Source organism: Carica papaya, chromosome 8 (genome assembly GCF_054855325.1).
Source record: "Carica papaya isolate Zhongbai chromosome 8, ASM5485532v1, whole genome shotgun sequence".
Classification (NCBI taxonomy): domain Eukaryota; kingdom Viridiplantae; phylum Streptophyta; class Magnoliopsida; order Brassicales; family Caricaceae; genus Carica; species Carica papaya.
In genome coordinates, this window is record NC_142316.1 from 8,954,151 (window position 1) to 8,981,653 (window position 27,503).

Sequence of the window (27,503 nt, forward strand, 5' to 3'; positions counted from 1 at the left end):
ATTGCTAGCCGGTTAGGGTATTTTGACTTAGTGAGATTGTGGAGTCTTACCCCAATCTTCCACCCCTTTTCAGATGTTTAAAACCAGGGACAGAACCAGTTAGGTGAGATAGGAGAAGTATTTTGGGAGGCTAGGAGCTCAAGCATGAATAGAAAATTATTTTGGGGCAAGTGATAATTGTTATTCAGACTCATTAGAGCCTTGGTTTGTAAATTTATTTAAAGGGATGTATATGAATGCTTCTGCATATGTTTAATTGAAAGTATAAATGTTAAACTTATTAGCTGTGTGCTGACGTCGTCACCTCATGGGCGTTGGAATGCCCTATTAAGACCAACTAAGTAGACAAAAAGTAAAGGCTTTACCAGCTGGATAGTGGTTGTGGCATTGCTGCATGGTGGTCGCTGGAGTCAAACCGCTGCTGGAGGTAGGCGCGGCTGTTGGTGCAGGAGTGCTGGTTGCTGGCTATGAAGACTGACATCCTTTAGGGTTTTTTTCTGGACAATGAATGTCTAATAGAGTTTGTGAAAAAGTCTAGGGTTTCTAAACCTAGGGCTCTGATACTCTATCAAGAATAATGATGTTGTATTTTTATTTAATAATACGTCCCTATATATATAAGTTCTATGGCTAAGGAAAAAGAAAGTTACAATAAATTACAAAATGTGTATCTTACTTTAATACTCATCAACCTAGGTTAGCCTATTTATACATAAAGTACATTCTATAATAGGAATTTATGTGGGTGAATTCGAGAGTACTTTAACATGATCTTGAATAGGCATGAGAGGTTGGACGTAAGTTTCTCAAGATGATGTGCCAAAGAATTCCATGATATCTTGGATAGATTGGATATCATGGATTTGCCTTTTCTTGGTAGCTACTAGCGTAGTTAAATTCTAGGGAGCGACCCTCTTTTTCCAGAATCAAATGCTTTATTGTCTTGATGTCTCCCCACGTTCATTAGCTGGGGCTCTTGCAGAAACTTCTTCAGTGCACAGTCTCAGACGATTTCTCTATATGCTTAGAATCTAATTGTCTTGTTTGGGGGGCCATGTCCTTTCAGAGTTGCCCTTAATTCACTATTGGACCAGATTAATAAAAATGCAAAAATGTAAGTAATTGAATCAAAGTATGTGGAATGACTCAATCCCTCCCTTCCTTTAGAAATACTCAGTGATTCCTTCCCTTCTTTTAGAAATATTCAGTGATTGCATCAAAATAAGAAGAAAAAGAAGAAGAGGTGAAGGTGAAGAATAGAAGAATATTAAAAGATACGATGAAGCTAACTTGTAGATTTTTATTAACTAAAAAACTTATAAAATTTTATGAATTTGTCATGTAATAATATGTATATTTAATTAATAAGTACATGTAATACATATACTTTTATATAAATCTTTTTGAACTCTATTTTTAAATTAGTCTAATAAATAGGACTATCATAATTATCTAAATTATATTATAAGTTTATTTTAATCTTTAATACTATCAAACCAAACATTGTAATTAGGTTGTAATAAGTTATTATTGACTGTGAACCAATTTTTAATGTAATCGCAATTAGCTTAAACATTTGGCAGTCCGAAAGGGTCAAGCCGAGTTCGCCAACTGTTAAAATACTTAAGGGCAAAAATGTAAAGGAGGGTTCAACAGGGGAAATTTCTGATTGTCTGACAGAGAAGGAAATAGAAGAGAGGAATGCTAGGGAACCGAACAATGCTGAGGCGGAATTCAAGGAAGAAGAGATAGAGATGGAAAGAGAAGAGGGAGGATATTTGCGGGAAGGAAGGCTCTGGCTTTTCCGGTTGTTCTCTGGGCATTGCTGTGACTTGGAGCGAAGGAGGAGGAGCTGGAAATGCAGAGAGGATGTATACGGAGTTGGTGGGAAATGATCTTGCACTGATTGAGATCAGGATGATGGCGGAAAATGATGATGGAGTGCTGGATGTGAGCCCTATCCAGGCCGACAACCAAAACAACGAAATGCTGGTCCTGACTGATAAAGAATTGGCAGAACAATACTTGGCTTGGGTTCGGAGGAACTTTGTCAAGGTGAGTAAAGTGTTCGGGACGTGTTTTGAGGGTTTGGAACAAAGGATGTTAAGTTTGCTGGCAGAACTTGAAATTAATTTTTTAGAAGCAGAAAGGGAGAAAGAAAAAGGAAAAAAGAGTGGAAATAAAAGAGGGACAGGGAGGAAGTAGAGAATTAAAAAGGTTGGAATGGTCTTTGAGCTATGAGACAAAAGAGTTGTAGGAGGGGGGGAAGGCGAGTTTTCTGTTGAGTTGAAATTATGATTGGGAAAACCATGTGAGGGGGCTGAATGAAGGAAGAAAAAGAGGATTTATTAAAGGCTGTTTGAAACGATGGAAAACTGATTTAATCTATTTTCAAGAGACTAAAATGGAGGAGATAAATAAAAATGTGATAAGTAGTTTATGGAAAGACAGAAATGTGGAGTGAGAGTATTTGGCGGCGAGGAGAGCTGCGGGTGGGATTCTGGTTATGTGAAATAATGAAAACTTTTCATGCCGGGAGTTGGAGAGGGGGTAGGGTGTCTCTGTCTTGTTTGTTGGAGAATTGTAGGGATGGTGAGAGGTGAGTTTTCTCAGGCATTTGTTGCAGAGGGAACAGACAGGAAAGGGAGTGCCCTTGGGGTGAGGTGGGGAGGTGTAAAATGAAGTGGGGTGAGAGATGTGTGATCGGGGGGTGACTTTAATATGATGTTACATATCAGTGAAAGGTTGGATGTGGGTACCAAAAAGGGGGGAGATTAAGGAGTTCAGGGAGATGGTGGATAAGTTGGAGCTTGTGGGTCTTCTTCTTGGGGCAGGACGGTGGACTTGGTCCAATGAGAGAGAGAACCCTTCATGGTCAAGAATTGACTGTTTCTTAATTTCTAATAGTTTGTTAATGCAGTTTGCAGGTTTGAGCCAAAAAATCCTAAGCTAGCCAATTTCTGATCATTTTCCGATTTGCCTTGTCCCTTAAGGCATTATTCGGGGCCTACTCCTTTCAGATTTGACAATAAGTGGCTGAATGTTGAGGGTTTCAGGAATTTGGTGGAAAAATGTTGGCAGGTAATGGTTCTGGAGTGTACGAACAGCTTTGTTTTTGCTTCTAAAATGAAGACTCTAAAAAATGAAATTAAGAGGTGGGCGAGGGTGGAGGAAGGTAGATTAGAGAGGTTATTGGGATGGTAGACCTTTACAATAAATAAGGAGATGGAGGGTAAGTTGAGTGAGCAAGGTAGGGTGAGGTGGGAGGAATTAAGGAAGGAAGTTGCAGCGGTCATGAATTTGGAGACAATTTCTTGGAGACAAAAAGTTAGGGAGAGATGGATTAAAGAGGGGGATAGCAACACGAGGTACTTTCATTATATGGCTAATTTTCGTAGGAAAAATAATTGTGGAAGAACTTTGTTGTATAGGAGAAGTAGTTGAAGGCATTGAAGACATGAGGTGGAAGGCAAGACTGTTTTTCCAGCAACTATATACGGAAGATGTGAATAGAAGATCCAGTCTTGATAATTTGCACTTTAGTGTGTTGTGTGTCAAAAGCAGAGATGGTTTGGAAGTGCTGTTCGTTGAGAGGAAATTAAAGGTTGACTTGATGATTGTAATGGGGAGAAGGCACCAGGACCGGATGGTTTCATGAAATTCTATTAAATTTTTTGCAATGTGATCAAGAAAGATGTGCTTGCTGTTCTCAATGAGTTCCATAGGACGACGTCTTTTGTCAACTCTATCAATTCGACTTTCTTAGTTCTTATTTCAAAGGTGGTGGGTGGAAAAAATATTAAAAATTTTAGACCGATTAGCTTGGTGGGAAGTATCTACAAATTGATTTCTAAAGTTTTAGCGAAGAGACTTTTTAAGGTGTTGGATGAGGTAATTGGTGAAAACTAGAATGCGTTTGTTGAAAGTAGACAAATCCTCGATACTGTGATGATTGCTAATGAAGTTGTAGATGATTTAGTGGGACAGAAAAAAGAGGGCCTTTTGTGTAAAATTGATATGGAGAAGGCTTATGACCATGTGTGTTGGGATTTTGTGAACCATATGCTTAGAAGAATGAGTTTTGGGTGTAAATGACATACATGAATCATGAAATGTATTTGCACTACTTCTTTTGCGGTCATGCTTAATGGGGTCCTTCGATTTTTTTTAAAGTTTATAGAGGATTCCGCCAAGGAGATCCTTTGTCGCTATTACTCTTCCTTTCTGTTATGCAGACTTTTAATAGATTGATGGAGAGAGTGGGGGAACCGAATTTATTGAAGGGAGTGGAAGTGGGGAGGGGGGAGGAAAGTGTGAAGATTTCTCATCTATGTTTTGCAGATGATGCCCTAATTTTTTGTGAACCTACTATCAATGCTTTGCTTTACTTGAGATGCATCATTCTTCGCTTTCAAATTGTATCCGGTCTTAAAATAAACATGAGAAAGACGAAAGTTGTTAGAATTGGTGATAGAGGGGATGAAGAGAGTTTGGCATTGGTGTTGGGTTGTAAGACGGCACTTCCTATTAAATATCTTGGTTTATCTCTCGGGACAAAATTTAAATATGTGAAAACTTTGGAGCCTATTATGGAGATGTTTGAAAAAAGTTAGCAGGGTGGAAGAGGAAGTTTCTTTCTAAAGGGGGTAGACTTTGCTAAAAAACACATTGGCAAATTTACCTATATACTACCTCTCTATTTTAACCATTTCAGCTAGTATTTCGAAGAAACTTGAAAATATCCAATTGAGATTCTTTTAGGGGGATGAGGAGGGGAATAGAAAATATTGTTTGCTTAGGTGGGAGGAAGTGAAGAAACCGGCTAGCAAGGGGGGTCTTGGATCAAGGTCAATTAGGGAGCTAAATCGTGCCCTTCATGGAAAATGGTTATGGAGATCTCTAGTGGAAGAGGGGAGGTTGTGGAGGAAGGTTGTGCAGGTGAGATGGGGCGATTAGGAAAAGGAAAAAGGTAGGAGGGGTAGATTCAAACTGCATGGGATGAGCCTTTGGAAGAAAATTAGGGATGGCAGCTATTCCTTTAAGGACTGTGTTGGGTGACAGTTAGGAAATAGTGAGGATATTAGTTTTTTGGAGGATGAATGGTTGGGAAACTTTAAGCTAAAAGAGCGCTTCACCAGAATTTTTGATATAGCTAGTGATAAGGAGGCGAGGGTGAAGGACATGTATGAGACAGTGGGGGAGGGGAAGGCCTGGAATGTGAAAGTGAAAAGAAACTTACAGGATTGAGAAATTAGTAACTACAACAATCTGTTTTTTGTGTTTGGACAACATGAAGCTGAATGATGACAGAGATAAAAGGGTATGGAAGCCTGATTAAAAGAAAGGTTTCTCTGTGTATTCAATGTACAAGGTTCTTTGTACGAGTGATAAAAGTGTTAGCATTACAGCACCCTTCAAGCAGTTATGGAAGACTAGAGCCCCTCCTAGAATGACATTTTTTACTTGGAAAGCTACAAAAGAATGTATTTTGACTATTGATATACTTAAAAGGAGAGGTAACATCATGGTTAACAGATGCTACTTTTGCAAATCTGATGAGTAAATGTACAACCACTTACTATTGACGTGCCCGACGACTTTTAACATCTGAACTACTATTTTGGACTTGTTGGGGTTATAAATTGGGTGATGGCAGATAATGTGAGTAGTAAGCTGTGGGCGTGGGCGGGTTTTTGTAAAAAGAAAAGATATTTATTCCTTATTCCACTAACTATTTTTTGAGTTGTGTGGAAGGAAATAAATGCGAGAGTTTTTAAGGGTATTGAGACTAATTTTACAAATATTAAAGATAGATAGATTTAAACTTTTAACTCTATTTTATTAGATCATGACATTAAAGATTGAAATGATTTTAGGATTGTCATAAACCACTTGATTGACTTGTAATTATACTTTGTATATGGGTGGTACCCCCTTGGTACCTTTGTGAATAATAATACTTTTCTTATATTTAAAAAAAATTATTCCATTCATAATGAGTAATTATTATGTTCTAGTTTTATTGCATTTAACAAATTAACAATGTTGTGAAAAGAATGGAATTCTAAATACTTAAAAACTATCGCTACAGACTACTAAATACTAAAATTTAATATTTGAAAGAATTATAGTTTCTAATATAGTTAAACAATCTAAACCTAATACATTTTGCGAAAGATGATCTCCCAACATTTCTGAAGAAGACATGGAAGAATCATCAGGATTAGGGGCTTTTTCCCATTACAACTCATTATAAGTGCATGGATCTCTCACTTGAAAGTGCTCACACAGATCTCCCTTTTGGGGCCAAATCCTATCAAGCTCATCCAAGTTCGGTTTTGATAACTCCTTTCTGACTACAAATTTCCTTAGAACCCCTTGAATGCTTTTCTCAAGTCATATTGTTATACTTATTACTTTTAACTAGCACACTTATTCATGAGAAAGCTGCAATATCAGTTTGAATTCTTTCCTTTTTGAAAGAGGAAATAATACTGTCAAAAGTTAACCAATGAGTTGGGTTTGTAACTAGGTGATATTTTTGTATAACTGATAAGCTATTTCATATCATTGAGAGAAATTATTTTTGCTTTGGTTCCAATTTAGCTAGTTGATTTGATTAACATAATTGTTTGTTTTGGCATTCTTCACTTTTTATGTAATATTTTTGTCCTATGATTTCTGGCAGATATTGTAATTTATTATGATTGATCGGAATGACCAAATTCCATTACGTGATAGGAAGTATTTGTATTTCTACCTTTGCATATCATGTTTTAAACTAACTAATATGCCTCTTCCGACCCTAAATTTTGTTTGCAGATTTGCTATGCATGAGTTGGGACTGTCATCAAGAAAACCTTTCAAAAAATGCGCTCGGGTTGTTGGAGAGGTAACATTTTTACTAATCTTCTCTGTTGGGAATATCTCTTTTTATTAACTTAAAAAGTATTGGACTATTTTATTGTTAGTAATACGTTGTAATTCCTATTGCAATGCTTTTCTGAAGGTTCTAGGCAAATTTCACCCGCATGGAGACACTGCTGTCTATGACTCATTAGTTCGGATGGCACAGGTATTAAAATGGATCATGATAGTTAGTTATCTGTTATAAAAATGGTGATATTTATGCTCCTACTGAACTTTTTACTTTATTTAATTCAAATATTTTTTTTTTTCAAAGAAACAATTTTCATCTAAAGGCACCAAGTGAGTGACGTCCATCTACAAGAGAATGACACAGAAGCATTGAACAAAATGTATGCAATGGTCCCAAGATCTTTGTTGAGGAGAATAAACAAAATATACAGGGTTTAAAATCGATGATTGGTTTCTTCTTCTCCACACTACCTAAAAGATTGCCATAGGGATGGGAGAGGCAAGCTTCAACTCAGTGTTGCTCACTTGAAGTCCATCCAAGGCCCATAGCTCACTGGCAATTAAGCCACCAAACATCTAATTGATATTGAGAAGATTGAGAGTAGAATCTCATAGCCTGAGAGTAGAATCTCATATCCTTCTAAGTTTGACCACTGTAGAAGAAGATATTTCGGTGATCCATGCTATTTCTGCTTCATGCAAAGGAAACATTTATTTACAAAAATTCCACCTCTTCTAATCAAATTGTTAATGTGCCAAATTTTCTGCTTAGCGAAGCAAGACTCATGGCTAGTATAGGGGTATCTCTTTGACTAACTTGGGAATTGGAATGCATTGTCACTTTAATATACTTCTTTTTCTTTGCATGGTGACCTCCTATCACCGCTTCTCTTCATCATTGTTATGGAAGCTCTTAACATGATGTTGGAAAGGGCTAAGGAGCATGAACTATTGGGGGTGTGTGGGTGGGTAGAACCAACCAACAATTGGACATACTCACATTTTCTTTGCAGATGATACAACAATTTTTTGCCAACTGGTGGAGGAGATGTTGCTGAATCTGAGAGGCGTGCTTTTATGCTTTCAAGCTGTTTCGGGTCTCAATATTAATCTAGATAAACCATAATGGTCAGATTTGGGAAGAGGGGTGATGAGGATGTATTTGCTGGTTTGATGGGATGTAGATTGCCAAACTCCCATTAAGATATTTGGGTGTTCCTTTGGGGTCGAGATGTAAAGAGAGTGGGATTTGAGATCCGGTTGTTGAGCTTTTTGAAAGGAGATTGACCAATTGGAAGTGGAATTTACTATCCAAGGGTGGTAGACTTAGACTTGTTAAAAGTACACTTTCCAACATTCCCATCTATCATTTATCAGCTCTCAAAATTCTGGTGAAGGTTGCTAAAAAGTTGGAAATGATTCAATATCGGTTCCTTTGGAGTGGTAATGATGATAGAAGGAGATACCACTTGGTGAATTGGATGGAGGTTGAAAAGCTGTTGGGGAGTGGAGGTTTGGGCATTAGGTCGTTGGTTGAGATGAATAGGACTTTACATGCCAAATGGTTGTGGAGATATCTTAAAGAGGAGGGTAGGATGTGGAAGAGGATTGTTGAGGCTATATGGGGAGTTTGGAATGGTAGAGGGTGTTCGGGAGGTATGGGGGGTCCTTATGGTACTGGATTATGAAAAAAAATCAGCTTGGGTGATGGTCCTTGGAGTGAGTATGTCAAATGGGAGCTTGGTAAAGGTAACAACATTCTTTTTTGGATGGATGAATGGGTGGAAGGAGGATGTCTCAAGGACCGTTTCCCTAGAATTTTTGCTGTTGCTCAGAGAAAAGGGTATTACCATTGAAGAGGCTTTGGGGGTGTGGGTAATGGCGGGGGGTGGAATGTGGTGGTGACTAGAAATCTCAATGATTGGGAGGTGGAGGAATATGAGAATCTTCTTCTTTTGCTCTCTAAGGTTAAAGTTTCTGCAGAAAATGACAAATTGGTTTGGAATCTCAAGAAGAATGGGGTGTTTTCAGTGAAATCCTATTATGAGTCTTTGATGGGGAAGAATGACCGACAGAATATTCTTCCGGCCAAGCAGATTTGGAAGGTCCAGGCACTGCCTAAGATTGCTTTTTTTGCACGGGAAACCAGCAGGAATTGTATTTTTACCAATGACAACTTGATGAAAAGAGGAAAGGTGATGGTGAATGGCTGTTACATGTGTAAAAGGGAGGCAGAATCATGCAATCATCTTCTACTTCTCTGTCCTGCTGCCCAGGAAATCTGGGCTATGATTTTTAGCCTCTTGGGGGTGAGTTGGGTTATGGCGGAGTATATTAGGGAGGAGTTATGGGCCTTGGGGGGATAAGTAAAAAGAAAAAAGTCGCTAGGTTAATTCCTTTGACTGTTTGGTGGATTATTTGGAAGGAAAGAAATAAGAGAGCTTTTGATGGGGTTGAAAGTGACATTACTAAGATTAGAGATAGAGGGCTCCACTTGTTCGGATCTTTATTATTAGGACATGATTTGTATAGGGTGGATGATTTTGGTTCTATAATTAACTGCTTGATTAATATGTAAATTTATTTTGTGAATGGGCTACATCCCCTTGGTGCATTGTTAATATACTTGTCCTTTTTATTTTTTATTTTTGAAAAACTTCCTTTTCTTTGTTTGTAATGAATATTGTTTCATCAGAAAAGACCAAGCTGCTTCCTTAGGAAAATGGGCTTCCCAAGCAACTACTGAACTCATTTTATCTGCTTCCCAAGCAAAGTCGCGTTAGGCACAAAATTTGTTTTGTACCCCCTCATCTTTATTAGGACCTAATTGGGGATTCGAAAAAGAAGTGGATACGGAAAAAAGAGATCCAATTTAAAGGAGGATAAGGATCCTTCCAATCCCTTCAAACAGCAGAAAGAGGGATTCCCTAAGGAAGCATTGTGCTTTAGTCCAAAGGGAAGCCAAACACATTATCCTATTGAATAAGATGATGACAGAATATCTTTTATGCTATTTGGGGTGAGAGAAATGGAGAAAAAATGATAAGTTTCTGAAGTGTTGTTTTGGTAAGATTCATAGATCAATGATTAGGGGAGAGAGGATCTTACCTTCTTCTGTAGAGTCCTTAATTTTTTTTTTTAATCTCATTCTACTTTTCTGGACGATACTTTGCCTTCCCATATTTTTTATTACTTTTACTGGTTTTTGGGGCCATCCACTGGGTTCATAACTTTGCTATATGTCATCCAGGATTTCTCTTTAAGATGCCCACTTATCCAAGGGCATGGGAATTTTGGCTCAATAGATGCAGATCCGCCTGCTGCCATGCGATATACAGAGTGCAGACTGGAAGTAAGTGGTTACATTTTCTTGTGGACATGCATTGCTTCTGAAAATCTAGGCCTGAATTATACTTTCTTAAGATGCACAGTTGTTTGCTCTGAATTTTTGTTATTCCTTATGAGTTAATTTTGTTTTCTCATGCAAGATATAAGGCTATAACCCCTTCCATCCTCTTGAAGGGAATATAGCTTGGTATTTTAACTTGGTCATGACAGTGAAGACTATGAGAAGAATTATGCAATTATTTAGATATATATTTTTTTGAGATAAATTTTTTAGATATATATATTTTTCAAGTCTACAAAACCTGGTGGAAAACATGTAGCAAAGAGAAGTCTACAATATATAATTATTTAGATTTATATATTTTAAGAAATTTATATTTCCAGTGCTCCATCTTTAATGAACTTTACTATAGAGTGCAGACTCTGTGTGTCTTATTTGGATTTTTTTTGAAAGAAAAGTAGTAAGGTTTTTTTTTTTTGAAATAAAAGAAATGGTTTTATTATGCACAAAGGTACCAAGGAGGTACCACCCGACAACACAAAATTACAAGTCGATAAGTTAGTTCATGACATCTCCCATATATTCTTAATCTACTATGTCATGACCAATCAAAATATAATCAGTAGTATGAAACCATTTATCCCTAAGATTTACAATGATAGTTTCAATTCCATCAAAATCCCTAACATTTCTCTCCTTCCATACAACCCACATAATAGAAAGCGGAATGAGGAATAAATCTTTTTTCTTTTTATATAACCCAACCCACGCCCACAGCTCCTCACTAACACTGCCAGCCATGGCCCACTTCATCCCCAAAATCCCATACACATACTCCCAAATTCTATAGACCATAGGACAATGGAGTAACAAGTGATTGCGTGATTCTTCTTCGGCCTTGCGCATGTAACATCTATTAGTTATCATCATACCTCTTTTTGTTAACGTATTGATGGTTAAGATTTTTTCTTTAACAGCTTTGCATATGAAAAAAGCCATTTGAGGTGGTGCTTTTGATCTCCAAATTTGCTTAAACTGTGCTGTCCTGGTATTTCCGTATCATATTTGACAATAAAGTTATAGTAGGATTTCACAGAAAAACCTCTTTTCTTGTCCGGTTTCCAGATTCTTTTGTCTTTCTCATTACTCACTTTAAAATCAGCGAGCCACCTCAGCAGGTTGCAGAATTGTTCCTCTTCATCCTCCTTTAAGTTTCTTCTGACTTGAATACACCACCCATCCCCCCCTTCGCCCTTTTCAAACGCCTTCTCCACAAGAATATCCCTCTCACTAGCAATCTCAAAGATCCTCGGGAATTTGTCTTTCAATTTGAAGTCACCAGCCCACTCATCCTTCTAGAATTTAATTTCAGCCCCGTTACCAAGCTGCCAGCATAAACATTCATAAAAATTCTTGCTGTCTGTGCTGATTTTCTTCCACAAACTAAAACCATGACGTTTATATTTCTCTCTTCTACCCCCATCCCCCTCCCAATCACTCCATCTAGTCTCCACCACCCTCCTCCACAATCTCCCCTTCTCATTTACAAATCTCCATTATCATTTTCCATGTAAAGCAAAATTTAATTTCAAAATTGATCTTAACCCCAAACCACCTTCATTGATCGGTCTCTTAACTTCTTCCCATTTAACTAAGTGAAACTTCCTATGTCCCTCCTCATCACCCCAAAGAAATCTGCATTGTATCTTCTCAAGCTTAGTGTCGATGCTGGCCGGAATAGCTAAAATGGAGAGGTAGTAGATTGGCAGATTTGTTAAGGTACTCTTGATCAATGTGAGTCTCCCCAATTTAGAAAGAAAGTTCTTCTTCCACCTTGCAAGTCTCTTTTCAAACATATCCACAATGGGGTCCCAAGTTTTGGTCTCTTTAAATTTTGCACCTAGAGGAAGACCAAGATATTTAATGGGTAGCTTGGTAATCTTACAACCCAACACACTAGCCAAATCTCTCTCGTCCCTCCTATCTCCATGAGTCTACTAAATGCTTCCATCACCGTCAGGAAAAGCAAGGGAGATAAGGAATTCCCTTGACGAAGACCTCTAGAGGCTTTAAAGAAAGAAGAGGGCCCTCCATTGACTATCATGGCAAAAGAGGTGGTAGAGATACATGTCTTCATCCAATTTCTTCATCTTCTCCCGAACCCCATCCGCTCCAACATGTAGAGTACAAAATCCCAACACACTCTATCATAACCTTTTTCCATATCAATTTTGCAAATAATACCCTCTTTTTTCTGCCCCACCAAGTCATCAACCACTTCATTAGCAACCATGACCGCATCAAGAATTTGCCGCCTTTCAACAAAAGCATTTTGATTCTCTTCTATAATCTCCCCCATAACCTTGGACATTCTTTTAGTCAAAACTTTAGAGATTAATTTGTACATGCTGCCCACAAGGTTAATAGGCCTAAAATCTTTAATGTTCTTGGCGCCAACAACTTTAGGTTTGATTACCAAGAAAGTAGAGTTAATGGGATGCACGAAAGTACCAGTTCTGTGAAATTATCTAAAAACAGCCATGATATCATCTTTTATGATCTTCCAAAAATCTTGGTAAAATTTCATATTGAAGCCATCGGGACCCGGAGCCTTATCACTATTGCACTCTCCCAAACAGTCTTCTCTCCTCCTCTTCCGTATAAAGTTTCTGGAAATATAAAAGCGCTTTCTCCCCTAGGTTATCATTCCTTTTCACTACTTTCCCCTCAAATACCATCTCCTCTACATAATTATTTTTCCTTCAGAGATTAGTCAAACTATGGAAGTGCTTGGTATTTCTATCTCACTCATTCAACCATTTTTCCCTAAGGTTTTGCCTCCAAGAAATAGCTTCCAGATTCATATTGGCAGCAATTTCAGTCTTCAATACAGCCCTTCTTTCCCTATCCTTCTTCCCAAACAGTCCCTCCATCTCTCTGCTATCCATTTCAGCCAGCTCCCTCATGTTGTTATCAATCAATCTACCCATATTTCCTTCTTCCTCCTTAGCCCACCTTTTTATTTCATTTTTAAGTGCCTTTAGTCTGGAAGCAAACACAAAGCTGGCCGTACCCCTAACAGAATTCAAGTGCCACTCATTTTCAACCAGTTGCTTGAAATCCATCACCCTCATCCATTTATTATCCAGTCGGAATGGACGCGGTCCTAACAAGAATGAAAAGTAGTAAGATTATATTGTTATAAGCACTAGAAGTGCAGAAAAATGAGAAACATGTACAAGTTATTTACAGTTTAGTACTCCATAACAAAAATCTTCCTGAAAGACTCAAGATAAACTGGAGGATAACCCGTAAGCAAAAAATCGAGGGTACAAAGCTATCTATTCTTCAAAACATCAAAACCCACAGTGTCACCAAAACCCTCAAAAGCTTTACAATTCCTCACTTTCCATACAGACCACATAAGTGTAATAGGGATTAAATCGGCTAGAATGCAGTGGCCATTGAGGTACTTCCAAGCCCAGATCTCATCTTTAACATAACCCGAGCAAACCCAATTAGTACCCAAACGAGAGTAGACCGTGCACCATAATTTGTAGACAACAGGGCACTGTCACAGAAGATGACAACAACATTCCTTTGCCTGTTTGCATAGGTAGCAGACGTTAACCAAAATTAAACCCCTTTTTTTAAGTTTATCAATGGTCAAAATACACTCTCTGCAAGTTCCCTAAGCGAAAAAAGAAATCCTTGGGGGTACCTGGATCTTCCAAATCAATTTGTAAGTGAAAGGCGGCAATTCATCTGCCCTATGAAACTGAAAGAGAGAAACCTGCATAAGACTCTTATTCTATGATTTGACAGAGAAGAAACCATTTTTGTTGAGTCTCCATTCAAGTTTTTCCTTGTTGCCTAATATGATCTCAGACAACCTTCTCAGCAAATCTTCATATTCAATAATCTTCCAATCATTTAAGTTTCTAGTTAACACCACTTGCCAAGACCCCTCACCATTCCGGCTGCTACTGAAACAATCCTGCACCCGGACATCCTTGTTTGCAGTTATATAAAAAAAAACAGGAAATCTGTCTCTGAGTGGGCCCCCCTCCAATCAAGCATCTTCCCAGGATCTGATCTTGCTACACCCCACTTTCCATCTAATCTGTTTAACAAAATTATCTTTTTCATCCCATAAGCTTTTCCATAGGCCTTTTATGTGAAATTTAAGTTTACTAGATGGCACCCAACTCATCTCATCGAGACCATATTTTGAAGGTATAACTCTCCTCCACAAAGCGTGCTCCTCAGTGATGTAGCCGTAACCATTTTCCTTGCAAAGCATTATTCATCTCCAGTAGAGATTGAATTCCAAGGCCGCCATTCTACATGAGTTTTTTCAACTCATTCCATACAATAAGATGAAATTTTCTGCTATCATCCTTATTCCCTCCACAGAAAATTGCTTTGAAGAGATTCCAATCTCTTAGCCACACTACATGGAATAGACAATAGGGAGAGATAGTAGATTGGCAAATTGTTCAATGTGCTCTTCTCGAGTGTGAATCGACCCTCTTTAGAGAGAAGACTCCTCTTCCAACCAGCTAACCTTCTTTCAACTCTACTGACCATTGAATCCCAAGTCCCACGATTCTTATAGTTTGTCCCCAACGTTAAGCCAAGATATTTTAATGGAAGAGTAGACTTCTTGCAGCCCAAGGTCTTAGCCAGCTGTACTTGATCCCCCACTGCACCTAACCCAATAAATTCTGACTTGGACAAATTGATCTTCAAACCAGAGACCGCTTGGAACCCCATTAAATTGCATCTAATGTTCATTAGAGCTTTCAGATTAGGTTTACAGAATAACAGAACATCGTCTGCAAAAAATAAGTGTGTTACTTCTTCTCTGCGGTTACCTTTTCCCACCAATAGCCCCTGAAATAGATTGTGCTCTCTAACCTTTGTGATTATTCTGTTAAGAGCTTCCATCACCACGATAAACAGGAAAGGTGATAGGGGATCATCTTGTCTCAATCACTTTGTGGAGCGAAAAAACTTTGATGGACCGCCATCGACGATGACTGCGTATGACACTGATTTAATGCAAGTGGTGATCCATTTCCTCCATCTAGTTCTGAATCCAAGCCTCATGAGCATATAATCAAGAAAAGCCCAATTTACATTATCGTAGGCTTTCTCCATATCTAGTTTGCACAACACCCCATTCTTTTTCTTGTTAATAATCTCATCAACTAATTCATTGGCTATAAGTGCAACATCCAAAATTTGTCTACCACCAAGAAAAGCCTGTTGAGGACTGCCAATGATGCTGTCCAATACCGTTGCCATCCTTCTTGTTAGGACTTTAACAATTAATTTATATATGGTCCCAACTAGACTAATAGGTCTATAGTCTTTGATTGTGGTGACCCAACTTACTTTCGGGATGAGAGCGATGAAGGTGGAGTTTATTGATTTAACGAATTTGCGAGTTCTGTGGAAGTCATCAAGCATTTTCATCACATCAGTTTTTATCACCGGTCAGAAATCTTATAGAAAACCCATAGGAAACCCGTCCGGCCCAGGTACTTTATCTCTGTTGCAATCTTTCAGTCCCTTAAAAATCTCATCTTCCGTGAAAGACTTTTCCAATTCCAGGCTTCTCTCACTATCAAGGCTGTTGAAGGACAACCCATTCAGAATAGGTCTCAAATTCATTGGTTCTGTAAATAGCTCAGTAAAATATTTTCTAGCTTTGTCCCTCAGCTCTTGATTACCTTCAATCAGAATGTTTCCAAACCTCAAAGAGCTAATAAAGTTATTTCTTCTATGGTGGCTAACAAGGTAGTAGAAGTATTTAGTATTTCTGTCCCCCTTCCTTAGTCCATTGTTCTCTAGATTTTTGCCTCCAAATGGCATCCTCTATTTGTAGAAAAGCGCCAATTTTTTCTTTTAAAGTCTCTCTGAAAGACCCAGTTGCCAATTTTTTCTTTCTCATCTAGGCTGTTTAATTCCTTCATCAAGAAGCTCATTTGCTGCTCGTTCTTCTTGCCCTCAATTTTGCACCACTGCTTTATCTCATTTTTTAGGAGTATAAGCTTTTGAACAATAATAAAGTTGGGCGTACCTGCGGGACTTGTGCTCTCCCACTACACCTTAATATTATCTCTGAATTTTGGAGTATACATCCATTTAACATCGAATCTGAACAAGAAAGGGGCCCCACGATATACCATCTGTCTCTAGGCAGATAGGAAAGTGGTTCGAGGTTAACCTGCTAAGCCTTTTTTGACATAAATTAGGAAAATAATAATGTACATCAATAGAAACCCGGAACCTGTCGATTCTGGAAGTTGCAGGGCTTGTGCGTTGGTTGGTCCAGGTCCATTTACGTCCATTCAACGAGAGATCGATCAGGTCAAAATTATCCAAGTTGTCTTTGAATGCATCAGCACATTTTTTGTTGAAATGATCTCCGGTACATTCCAAGCTGCCCAGGACCATTCCATCTGGCTTTGCACTCCATAAAGTCCCTCCATAACAAAGCATGGTCCTTCCCTTCATTGTGATTGTAAACACCAGTGAACATCTAGTCCATTCCTTTTTTGATATCTCTGAAAATGCAAGTCAATATAAAAGATCCTCAAGTTCAGTTTATGCAATTCATTATGCGATCATCCCACATATTGAGTATATCCCCCGATGCACCAGAAGAGAGGAGGACCCGCCACCCAATATCCTTCTTATTCCATAAACTTCTTATTGCCTTTTCATCAATCACTTCCATCTTTCTCTCCTGAAGGCACACAACTTCTGGTTTCCACCTGATTAGACCGCCTTTAATTATCTTCCTTTTGTTACCGTCGTGTATACCCTGTGCAGTTCAAGAAATTTTCTTTTATACACTTCCAAATTCGCTTCTCTCTCCTTCTCCCTTCTGGCTCCATCATAATTGATAAAAGAAATGAGTCTCCTTAATTCCCTCGAAACCGTACTTCCAGTTGTCCCCTTCCCTTTATTTTTCGAAACCTCTACTTGTTCTTTCTCTAAGTGGCTCCTGTCCATGTCTTTGAACAACTCCCTTACTCTTTCTTCGAAACCATCAAAAGCCACTCCAACCAGCTCATTAACTCTCTGAACATTTTTAGGGATCCAGTTTGAGCTATCGACCGAGAGTGTCTTGCTTGTGGCATACTCCGATTCCTCCAGAATAGAGGCCACTCTAACCTTGATAGGTAGCTGAAGGTGATCATACTCAACCTCCCTCACGGTATCCATGTCAGGCCCGTCTATCGAGGCATCTATTATCTGCAATGGTTGGTCCTGTCCATCATTGAACAAAGAAGGACTTGGGAAACAAAAATCATCGATTTTTGCAACCTTACCTTTGACTAAGTTGAGGGAGTTTTCTTTATCGAACCGTACCCTTAAAAGACCTATCATCTTCGCTTCACTCGAACAAACGATTGCTGGGTAGGAACCTTCGCTTTCTCTTCCCAGCTTGGCAGAGCTAATAATCACTTCCAGAAATTCTTTTTCTCCACCCACAACCTGTAAAAAACCCGAAGGCTCTCACCCTGTTGAAGAAACCCTATTTAGGGCACGACTCTTGTGCTTCTCTTTTTAATTTTTCCACCAACTTTCTTGAACGGGCTGATCGCAATTCTTTTCGGTCGTCCAGACTTGTAGTGCCTATTTGATGGGCCAGCTTGATCTGCTCCAATTGGCCATTTTCCCTTTTTAACCCAAGTAAATTTTCAGCCCAATTTAGGCTCAGATTTCAAAGAAGCCCCTTCACTTGAAACCGGAGCCTCTGACGCATTTCCTCCCAAAGGTTTGCTGAAATGGCTAGGAAGAATGTCGTTTTTGCCAAGGCCGTATTGGGTCATTCCTGTCGTGATATGAGGCTTTTGGGAATTTTGAATTTTGAACTGTTCGGGTTGAAAAACGGGTTCGGGTCTCATCATCTCCACCCGATTTAGGGTTTGAGAGTCGGTTTGCAAGATTTCTGCAAAAGATGCACATGTTTTCCTTCCCAAGCAGACCACCAATTCCGCATTATAACATGGATACCTGTTATCAACAAATATGGCGCTTTGGCTGGTAGTAATGGCTGGGTAATGAGCCGAAATATTTTTTTTATCCTGTTTTGTCACCCAATTTGGTGCCTTTACTTCGACCCTGCTAACCTCGTAGATGGCCTCCGCCATCTGCCACGATCCGAGTGCAATTTTGTCCTCTGGGATGAAAATATGAGTGCCACTGTTCTTAGGACCCCTTTTCATACGGGACAAGACCACAACTTTTCCTTTTCTGTTCTCGCACATGGCCATCCACATGATGTGACCCATGTTTCCCCGACTCTTTTCCCAAGAACCCTCCTCCTCCCATCGGAACTGCGTGAAACATTCCTTCAACCACTCCATCTCGTCCTTGTTGTAGAAGATCTTTCGGAAGCCTCTTCCATTTTCAAAGATCCTTAATCCCTGCCCTTTGACCACCACATCGAATGACTTACTTCCGATTGTAAGAAATTTACATTTTCTAACAAGTATACCGGCTTGCGGGGGGACTGCCCCCTTAGCGGAGATAGAGCATTGGAAGTATGCACAAAACAACGTTTTATACACACCCAAGGAAAGGAACCCGGTCGGCCATGATGGCTGACCCTAACACTGGATAAACGTACGTAGTTTAGTAAATTTTATGTTTTTGGCAAAGAAGAAAAGGGAGGTAGAAAAAGAAAGATTTGATTTTGATGAGCTTAAGAGAAGAGATTAGAGAGGGTTTTGTGAGTAGAGAGAAGAGAGAGACTACGTGGGTACACTCTTTTGGGTTTTTAATTGAACCATTTTACTGTGTTAGTGTCTGGCATGAAACTAAAATTGCAATGTTGGATGATTTCCTTATAATTCTTGCTACTAAATTGAAGTATATGTTTCACTATAAAATTACATTATATTGCCAGAGGTTGTAGTTTGGACTTTTTCTTGATAGTTAAGGCTGTCTCTGGAACAAAGTTCTGCAAGAATATAAAGTCTTTCAGAAATTCACATTTTCGTTTAAGCACAAAAAATGTGGATTTGTAAATAAATTTTATACTTATTTTCATATGACTCATTATTTGGAACCGTGTAAAGATATAACCCTGTACCTATTTGATGCTGTGCATTGGTGAATACCTCACTCCCTTATCTCGCTCTACTCATTAGATTATTTGATCTGGATTAAGCACTTCCTAAGACATCCCGAAAGGAAATCCTGCTCTTGTAAAAGTATTTAGACTGTGCGAGCATGCGCACCTGAGGTGCATAAATTAAGTGATTGTATCCTGTAGCTAAGCCTTATTTAATTGTTAGCTGTCATGTTCATGTATCTGGTAGCTAATCCTTATTTCGCTCAATTGTTGTTTATATGTCCATTTTATCTTTGTAGGCGCTAACGGAGGCAATGTTGTTGGCAGATCTAGATCAGAATACTGTAAGTTCTTCGTCAACCACAACCTTCCCAGTAGAACTTTTTAATTTTTAATACCATGCTTTATCATAATCGGTGTGCTTTGGCCCCTTTTTTTCCTTTTTTTTTTAAACCCTAAAAATTTCATTGCAGGTTGATTTTGTCCCAAACTTCGATAATTCACAGAAAGAACCGTCACTTCTTCCTGCCCGTCTTCCAACTATATTGTTGAATGGTTCTTCCGGGATTGCGGTGATTTCATTTGATAAATTTTTTCTCAAATACATTTTCTTTAACTGATTTGTTTCTTCATTCTTTCTTTGTTCTGTTAGGCTTCAGCTTCAAGCAGATTAACAATTGAATATCTTTTCACATTGTTCAGGTTGGCATGGCAACAAATATTCCTCCCCATAATCTTGGAGAGTTGGTAGATGTGCTTTGTGCCTTAATCTATAATCCCAATGCCACTGTAAGCATCCAAACTCTTGGTTCTTAATTGCTTTATCCTAGAGCGTACAATTTTTAACATGCTGTTTTTCCTTTTTCTCAATTTGATACTAAAGTTTCCCTATTATCTTCTACAATATATGTATATATATATACTTAGAAAAACTCCTCTATACAAGCAGCATCTCTTGGTGCCTTATGATAATACGATCTTCTTGATAAAAAATAAATTTTAAAATCACTGAATAATCTCTTGGTAATTATTAATTATTATTCTTTTATGCAACATTACAGATACCTGTGTGGGCATTGTAAAAAATAATGGTATTTGAGAAGTATAACTGATTGCTTGTTTTCATTGACAAGTATAATGGATTGCTTGTTTTCATTGACAAGTAGGCTTCATGGAGATAAGGGTTCTGTTGGGAATATCTGGAACTGCGTTTTACAATGATTTTGTCTTGTTTTCTTTGTCATCTTCTTGTGTCTTGAGTTTTGTTGTTGCTATTGGGAGTATGATATTTGTTTTCCCCTTATCAGTTGCAAGAATTGTTGGAGTACATGCCAGGTCCAGACTTTCCAACTGGAGGACTAATCATGGGAAACCTTGGGTAAGTCAAGTTGTGTCCTTCTGTGTGACCATGCATTGACCTCTCTAGTTGTGTTTGTTTTTCCTATATTACATTGTTTTTACTATTATTTGTGGTATGGTGAGTTCAATTTATGTGGTCATTATCTATTATTGTTACTATATGGTTCCCAAGTTTCCCTTATATTTCAGTAAGGATCACTATTATTTGCGATATAGTGAATTCAGCTTTTGTGGTCATTATCTACTATTGTTAGTATACGGTTCCCAAGTTTCCCTTATATTTCAGTAAGAAATACTTGATGGTTTCCATTGGGCATATTTCTATGACAAAAGATCTATTCAGTAGGCACCAAGGTCTAGCACAAGTAGGTTTGCATATAATAGATATTTTTATGTCTCTTAAGATAAAATAAAAAGTTCACTGATCATAAGATATCCTTCCAGCAAAAAGGTATTTGTTTCTTTTTATCCTTTTTATTGAAAAAGAAAAATTATTAGAAAATAGAGAAGAGAAAACAATACACGTACAGAGGATAAGACTTTCTTTGGAAAATCTCTAAAAAGAATATGAGGAAGATCGAAAAAAGGAAAAAACTCAATGCGAAATAGCACCCCAATTTTCTACAAAGGAGAAAAGCTATCTCTAGAGAATGAGCGTGCTTTGGCCTACAAAGAAGCCAAGAAGGTCATTTTGTCCCGCAAAATTGGAGAGTAAAGTAATGATCTTTGAAGTTACCATCATTATGCTCCAACCACAAAACCCACAAACAAACGAAAAGAGTACCCATCTAAAGGATCCTATCTCCTATCTTTGTACAAACCCCCTCTAGAGAAGATATCAAAAGACAAACAGGAGAAGAAGATACATACATTATGTCAAAAGTAATTAAAAACAATCCAAAGATTCTAGATCATGTCGATGTGGAGGAAAGCAAAGGCATTCAACTCTCGTGAAGCACATCAAACACATGTTTGGGGAGGAGCATAGTTAGGCTTGTGAACTTGCAAGAAGTCGCTTAAGTTTGTCAAGAACAGTAGTCTAGGCAAATACCTTCAACTTGAAGGTAATTTAGCTTTCTAAGAAACATTGGAGGAAATGTAATTTTGGCAACTAGGTTATGAGCTAGGCAGCTAAGAAAAGACTTGCATGTATAAACACTTGAGGAGTCCTAATTCCAAGTTTTGCAATCGTAATGAGAGGCAACATTACAATGCTCAAGTAAATTGAGCATGGAAAACATATTGATAGACTCCTCATCCTTTAGATTTTTGAGGTAATGCATATTCTTTTTTAGATAAAAAGATAATGCAAATTCTATGAGGTTTGCTTCTCAAATGATTGTTGGAGTAGCAAATAAGAGAAATAGGTCACAAGGAAAGGTTATAGAGATGAGAAAAACAAATGACAAAGAACGATCACCAATCCAATAATCTTTGTAGAACAAAATTCAAGGACCATTCCCCACCCTCAAATAGGTAAGAGGATTAAAAAGGTCATACATGTTGAGAAATAACTTTTAATGGCCCTCTCTGGTCAAATAGGTAAGAGGATTAAAAAGGTCATAGATGTTGAGAAATAACTTTTCATGGGCCTCTCTGGGCTGTAATATTTCTGGTGTTGAATCCCAACCATTTTTGTTCATACTATGGATACTTTTCATCACCTTGTATCACAATGAAAAAGGTTCCAAATAAAGAAACTACAACCGTTTGACCAATAAGGAAAATTTTTTCGGACTAGGTTCATAGTGCAATTCCATTAGCCTTATTAGATATATATGTAGAAAATATAATAATTAAAAGAATAAATTAGGATTAAAAATGGTTATTTACAACTGTTATGTGCTGTAAATGGAGGGAATCACTAACAAATTTGTTGGAATGAATTTGTCCTTAGAAATAGAATTTTGTTAGGTTTTCTCTATAATTTGTTAGGTTATTAGGGTAGTAGACTTGTATATATATGTGTAAATCATTCATCAAGAAGAAGAAGAATATTTTTCTCTCAATTTTCTTCATGGTATCAGAGCAATACTTGATCCAAGAAGAAATCAAACCCTGCTGAGCCGTAATAAAAAATGGCCTCGGGTGAGCTTCCATCCTCTCCACCAGAAGTTTTCTCTGATTCTTATCATCACACAGCAACAACCAGAGCTGTGAGTGAACTATCATCATCCTGTATCACAGGACATAAACTCGATGGCAGCAACTTCCTTCAATGGTCGTCGTCTGTCTGTCTCTTCATCCGCAGAAGGGGGTGTTATGGGCACCTCACTGGCGAGCTCATGCCTCCTCCAGCGTTCGATGCAAATGCACAAACTTGGGAAATCGAAGACAGTATGGTCATGTCCTGGCTCATTACCTCAATGACTCTTGAAATCGGAGAGAATTTCCTTCTCTACGAAACTGCTCACGAAATCTGGAAGGCAGCACAGGAACTCTACTCCAGCAAGCAAAATACCTCTGCAATATTCGAAATCGAATCAACTCTTCCTGACCTTCGACAAGGAGAACTCAGTGTCACCCAGTATTACAGTATCCTTAGTCGAAGTTGGCAGCAGATAGACGCCTTCGAGGAGCGTCACTGGAACTGCTCCGAGGACACAAAAAACTTCAGTGTCTTTATGGAAGAAAAGCGAGTCTTCAAATTCCTGCTAGGGCTAAACAAAAATCTCGACGCGATTCGGGGACGTGTTCTGAGCACCAAACCTTTGTCGAGTCTTCGAGAAGTATTTTCTGAGGTTCGACGCGATGAGAGTCGTCGGAAGATCATGATGAGAGAGAATGACCAATCTCACCAGACTGAAAATTCTTTAGCTCTCACAACTCGAGCGATTGCCAGTCGAACGAAGAAGACAAGTCCCTGGTGCGACCACTGTCGGAAGCTAGGGCACACTCGGGAACGTTGCTGGAAGCTTCACGGCAAGCCAAGTGACTGGAAACCACCTTCGGGTGAGTGGAAAATGTCGAAAGCAGAGACCTCCAGCAAGCTTCGAGGAAATCACGTGATGGCTGAGGAAGTAATTTCTGATGAGATAGGAAAAGACCCATTTACCCCTGAACAGTTGGAAACCCTCCAACAAATCTTGTCCAAGAAATCTCACCCGGTCAGTGCCTCTGTGGCACACAAAGGTAATATTCATGGCTTATCTGCTCTTTTAGAAAAAGGACAGGTGTGGGTGGTAGACTCTGGAGCATCTGATCATATGAGTGACAATTTCTCAATGTTCCAAAATTACAGAAGATGTGAAGAAAATATTTCAATCAGAATTGCAGATAGTTCTCTCTCAAAAGTGGCAGGAGTGGGCTCTGTAAATTTTTCTCCAAATTTGACTCTCTGTTAAGTTCTCCATGTTCCGAATTTGGATTGTAATTTGTTGTCTGTCAGCATGCTATGTGAAGATTTGAAATGTGCTGCGAAATTTGTTTCTAATATGTGTAATTTTCAGGATTTGGACTCGGGGAGGACGGTAGGCAGTGCTAGGATAAGCTCCGAATTATATTTGCTTCAAGTCAACACTTCTAAAAGACAAGCTCACAATGCAGTATGTGAAAACTCTGTTCCTATTGTTAAAAATAATGATCATGATATTATGTTGTGACACTATAGATTAGGACATCCAAACTTCATGTACTTAAAAAGGATGTTTTCACTACTATTTAAAGGAAAAGATCCAGTTTCATTACAGTCTGAAGTTTGCCAATTTTCTAAACATACTCGAAGTTCATTCCATAGTCTACCATATAAACCATCTAAACCATTTGCATTAATTCACAGTGATGTTTGGGGCCCTTCAGGGTTTCCAACGTTTGCGGAACTAGGTGGTTTGTATCTTTTATTGATGACCATACAAGAATTATTTGGGTATTTCTCATGAAGGAAAAATCTGAAGTGGGATCCCTATTTAAAAAATTTCATATAATGATTCGAACCTAATTTTATGTTACCATCCAAGTATTGAAATCCGACAATACTTGTGAATATTTTGAAAATACTCTTAAAAAATACTAGACTGAACATGACATTATTTATCAAACCTCCTGTGTTCATACTCCACAGCAAAACGACATAGCCGAAAGAAAAAACAGACATATTCTTGAGGTTTTTAGATCTCTCATGTTCACCACACATGTACCAAAATATCTTTGGGGAGAGGCTGTCATTTCAGCTACCTATTTGATTAATCGGATGCCCTTCCGTATTATACAGTTTCAATTACCATACACTATTCTCTCAAAAATCTTTCCTGATTCTCACATCTTAAACACTTTGCCACTTAAAGTATTTGGTTGTTTAGCATATGTCCACATTCATAAACATCTTCATGAAAAATTAGACTCAAGAGCAACAAAGTGTATTTTTGTTGGGTACTCAGCAAATAAAAAAGGATACAAATGTCTAGTTCCGGAAACCCGCCGATTTTATAATACCATGGACGTCACCTTTTTTGAGAATCAACCGTTTGATCCCACCACTGATATTTAGGGCGAGACATTCACTCAGGAATATTAGTTGTGAGATGTGTGTTTACTACCTCTCTACCCACAAAATCCATCACCAGACAAACCTTCTGGAGATTGAACTCGAAACCTCACAAAAGAAATCAGAACCAAAACCAGTTATAGAAAGCACATTACCTACAACGAGTGAGTTACGTGTTTATACAAAAAGAAACAAAGGAAAAGCACCCGAATCATTCAAGCACTGCCATGAATCCACCACTGATCCACGTAACGTAATCTCTGTACTAACTCTTGATTCTGTTGATTCTGATATTCCTATTGCTTTGAGGAAGGGCACTCGACTATGCACCAAACATCCTATATAGGACTATGTTTCATTGGAAAAATTATCCTCGGAACATCATGCTTTTGTGTGCAGGATAGACAACAGTTCATCTGAACCCAGAACAATACATGAGGCCTTGGAAATTCCAGAATAGAAGTTAGTTGTCCTAGATGAGATCAGGGCACTTGAGAAGAATGAGACATGGGAACTAACTGATCTTCCTCCAGGAAAGCGTCAAGTGGGATGCAAATGGGTTTTTACAACCAAATATAATCCAGATGGGAGTGTGAATAGGCTTAAGGCCCGTCTGGTAGCCAAATGCTATACACAATCATATGGTGTAGATTATCAGGAGACGTTTGCACCAGTCGCTAAGCACAATACTATTCGGGTACTCCTCTCACTTGCATCTAATCTTGACTGGCCATTGTATCAATTAGATATAAAGAATGCATTGCTTAATGACGGTGTGGAAGAAGAAGTGCATATGAATATACCACCAGGGTTCGAATTAACTGACAACTCTCAGAAAGTATATAAATTGAAGAAATCACTATATGGCCTAAAACAATCTCCAAGAGCATGGTTTGACAGATTCACAAGAGCTGTATAACATAAAGGATATGAACAATGTCAATTCGACCATATATTGTTCGTCAAACATTGCATATTAGGTAAAAAGGTTATTTTGATTGTATATGTTGATGATATCATTCTTACAGGAGATCACCTTAAGGAGATTTAGAAACTTAAAGAATTTCTGACCAAAGAATTTGAAATAAAAGATCTTGAAGTACTAAAGTACTTTCTCGGTATGGAAGTGGATAGATCAAAAAGGGAGATTTCAGTTTCTCAACGAAAGTACATTTTGGATCTCTTAAAAGAGATTGGGATGCTAGGAAGTAAGCATGCTGACACCTCTATGGACTCAGTCATCAAACTTGGATCCAGAATCAGTGATAAAATGGTTGACAAAGGGAGATACCAAAGACTTGTTGAGAAACTTATTTACTTAGCTCACATAAGATCAGACATCGGTTTTGCAGTAAGTACAATAAGTCAGTTCATGCATCAGCCAACTGAAAATCACATGAGTGCTGTGTATCGGATTGTAAGGTATCTCAAGAAAACTCCAGGATAAGGTTTATTCTTTCAAAAAATAGACAGAAAGGGTGTTGAAATTTACACGGATGCAGATTGGGCAGGTTCTACAAACGACAAGAGATCTACATCAGGATATTGTACCTATGTTTGGGGTAACCTGCTTACCTGGAGAAGCAAGAAATAGTTTGTTGTGTCTTGCAGCAGTGCAGAATCTGAATTTAGAGCACTCGCTCATGGTATTTGTGAAGGTGTATGGTTGAAGAGAATACTTGAAGAATTAAAAGTGCTCAACAATATGTTTATGAAAGTATGGTGCGACAATCAATCAACAATTAATATGACCAAAAATTCAGTAGATCACGATAGAACAAAACATATGGAGATTGATCGTCATTTCATTAGAGAAAAATTGGAAAATGGGACCATAACTTTGATTTATATTTCAACCAATCAATAGATCGCAGATATTCTAAATAAAGCTCTTTCCAAGAGAACCTTTGATGGCATAATATCCAATCTAGATGTACTCAACATATACGTAAACTAGATTGAGGGGGAGTGTAGAAAATATAATAATTAAAAGAATAAATTAGGATTAAAAATGGTTATTTACAACTGTTATGTGCTGTAAATGGAGGGAATCACCAACAAATTTGTTGGAATAAATTTGTCATTAGAAACAGAATTTTGTTAGGTTTTCTTCAAAATTTGTTAGGTTGTTAGGGTAGTAGACTTGTATATATACGTGTAAATCATTCATCAAGAAGAAGAAGAATATTTTTCTCTCAGTTTTCTTCAATATAGCAAGTACCCCATCTCACCAAATGATCCCTTAAAACCTCCCTTGTCCCATACCACTAAAAAGACCTCATAATCCTCTCAATGTTCTTAGCCACTCCCTTGGGAATCCTAAACATGGAAAGATA

General features: G+C 38.2%; 2 protein-coding genes across 2 annotated transcripts in view; both read left to right on the plus strand.

Moving 5' to 3' along the window:
• Window positions 1-27,503, plus strand: part of GYRA (DNA GYRASE A) — a 77,802-nt gene that overhangs the window by 4,213 nt on the left and 46,086 nt on the right. The window contains exons 2-8 of the mRNA XM_088209585.1: window positions 6,823-6,892; window positions 7,010-7,075; window positions 10,130-10,231; window positions 19,625-19,669; window positions 19,799-19,897; window positions 20,028-20,114; window positions 20,633-20,703. Coding sequence (XP_088065711.1) covers window positions 6,823-6,892; window positions 7,010-7,075; window positions 10,130-10,231; window positions 19,625-19,669; window positions 19,799-19,897; window positions 20,028-20,114; window positions 20,633-20,703 — 540 coding nt within the window. The remainder of the gene's footprint in view (window positions 1-6,822; window positions 6,893-7,009; window positions 7,076-10,129; window positions 10,232-19,624; window positions 19,670-19,798; window positions 19,898-20,027; window positions 20,115-20,632; window positions 20,704-27,503) is intronic.
• On the plus strand, window positions 20,710-27,283 carry LOC148240472 (uncharacterized). The gene has a single exon (XM_088209586.1). The coding sequence runs from the start codon at window positions 22,763-22,765 to the stop codon at window positions 24,026-24,028; it is 1,266 nt and encodes a 421-aa protein (XP_088065712.1). The 5' UTR covers window positions 20,710-22,762; the 3' UTR covers window positions 24,029-27,283.

Excerpts from the sequence above, each read along its gene's own strand:
- LOC148240472 (XM_088209586.1), top strand. The coding sequence starts at position 22,763 with ATGGCCTCGGGTGAGCTTCCATCCTCTCCACCAGAAGTTTTCTCTGAT.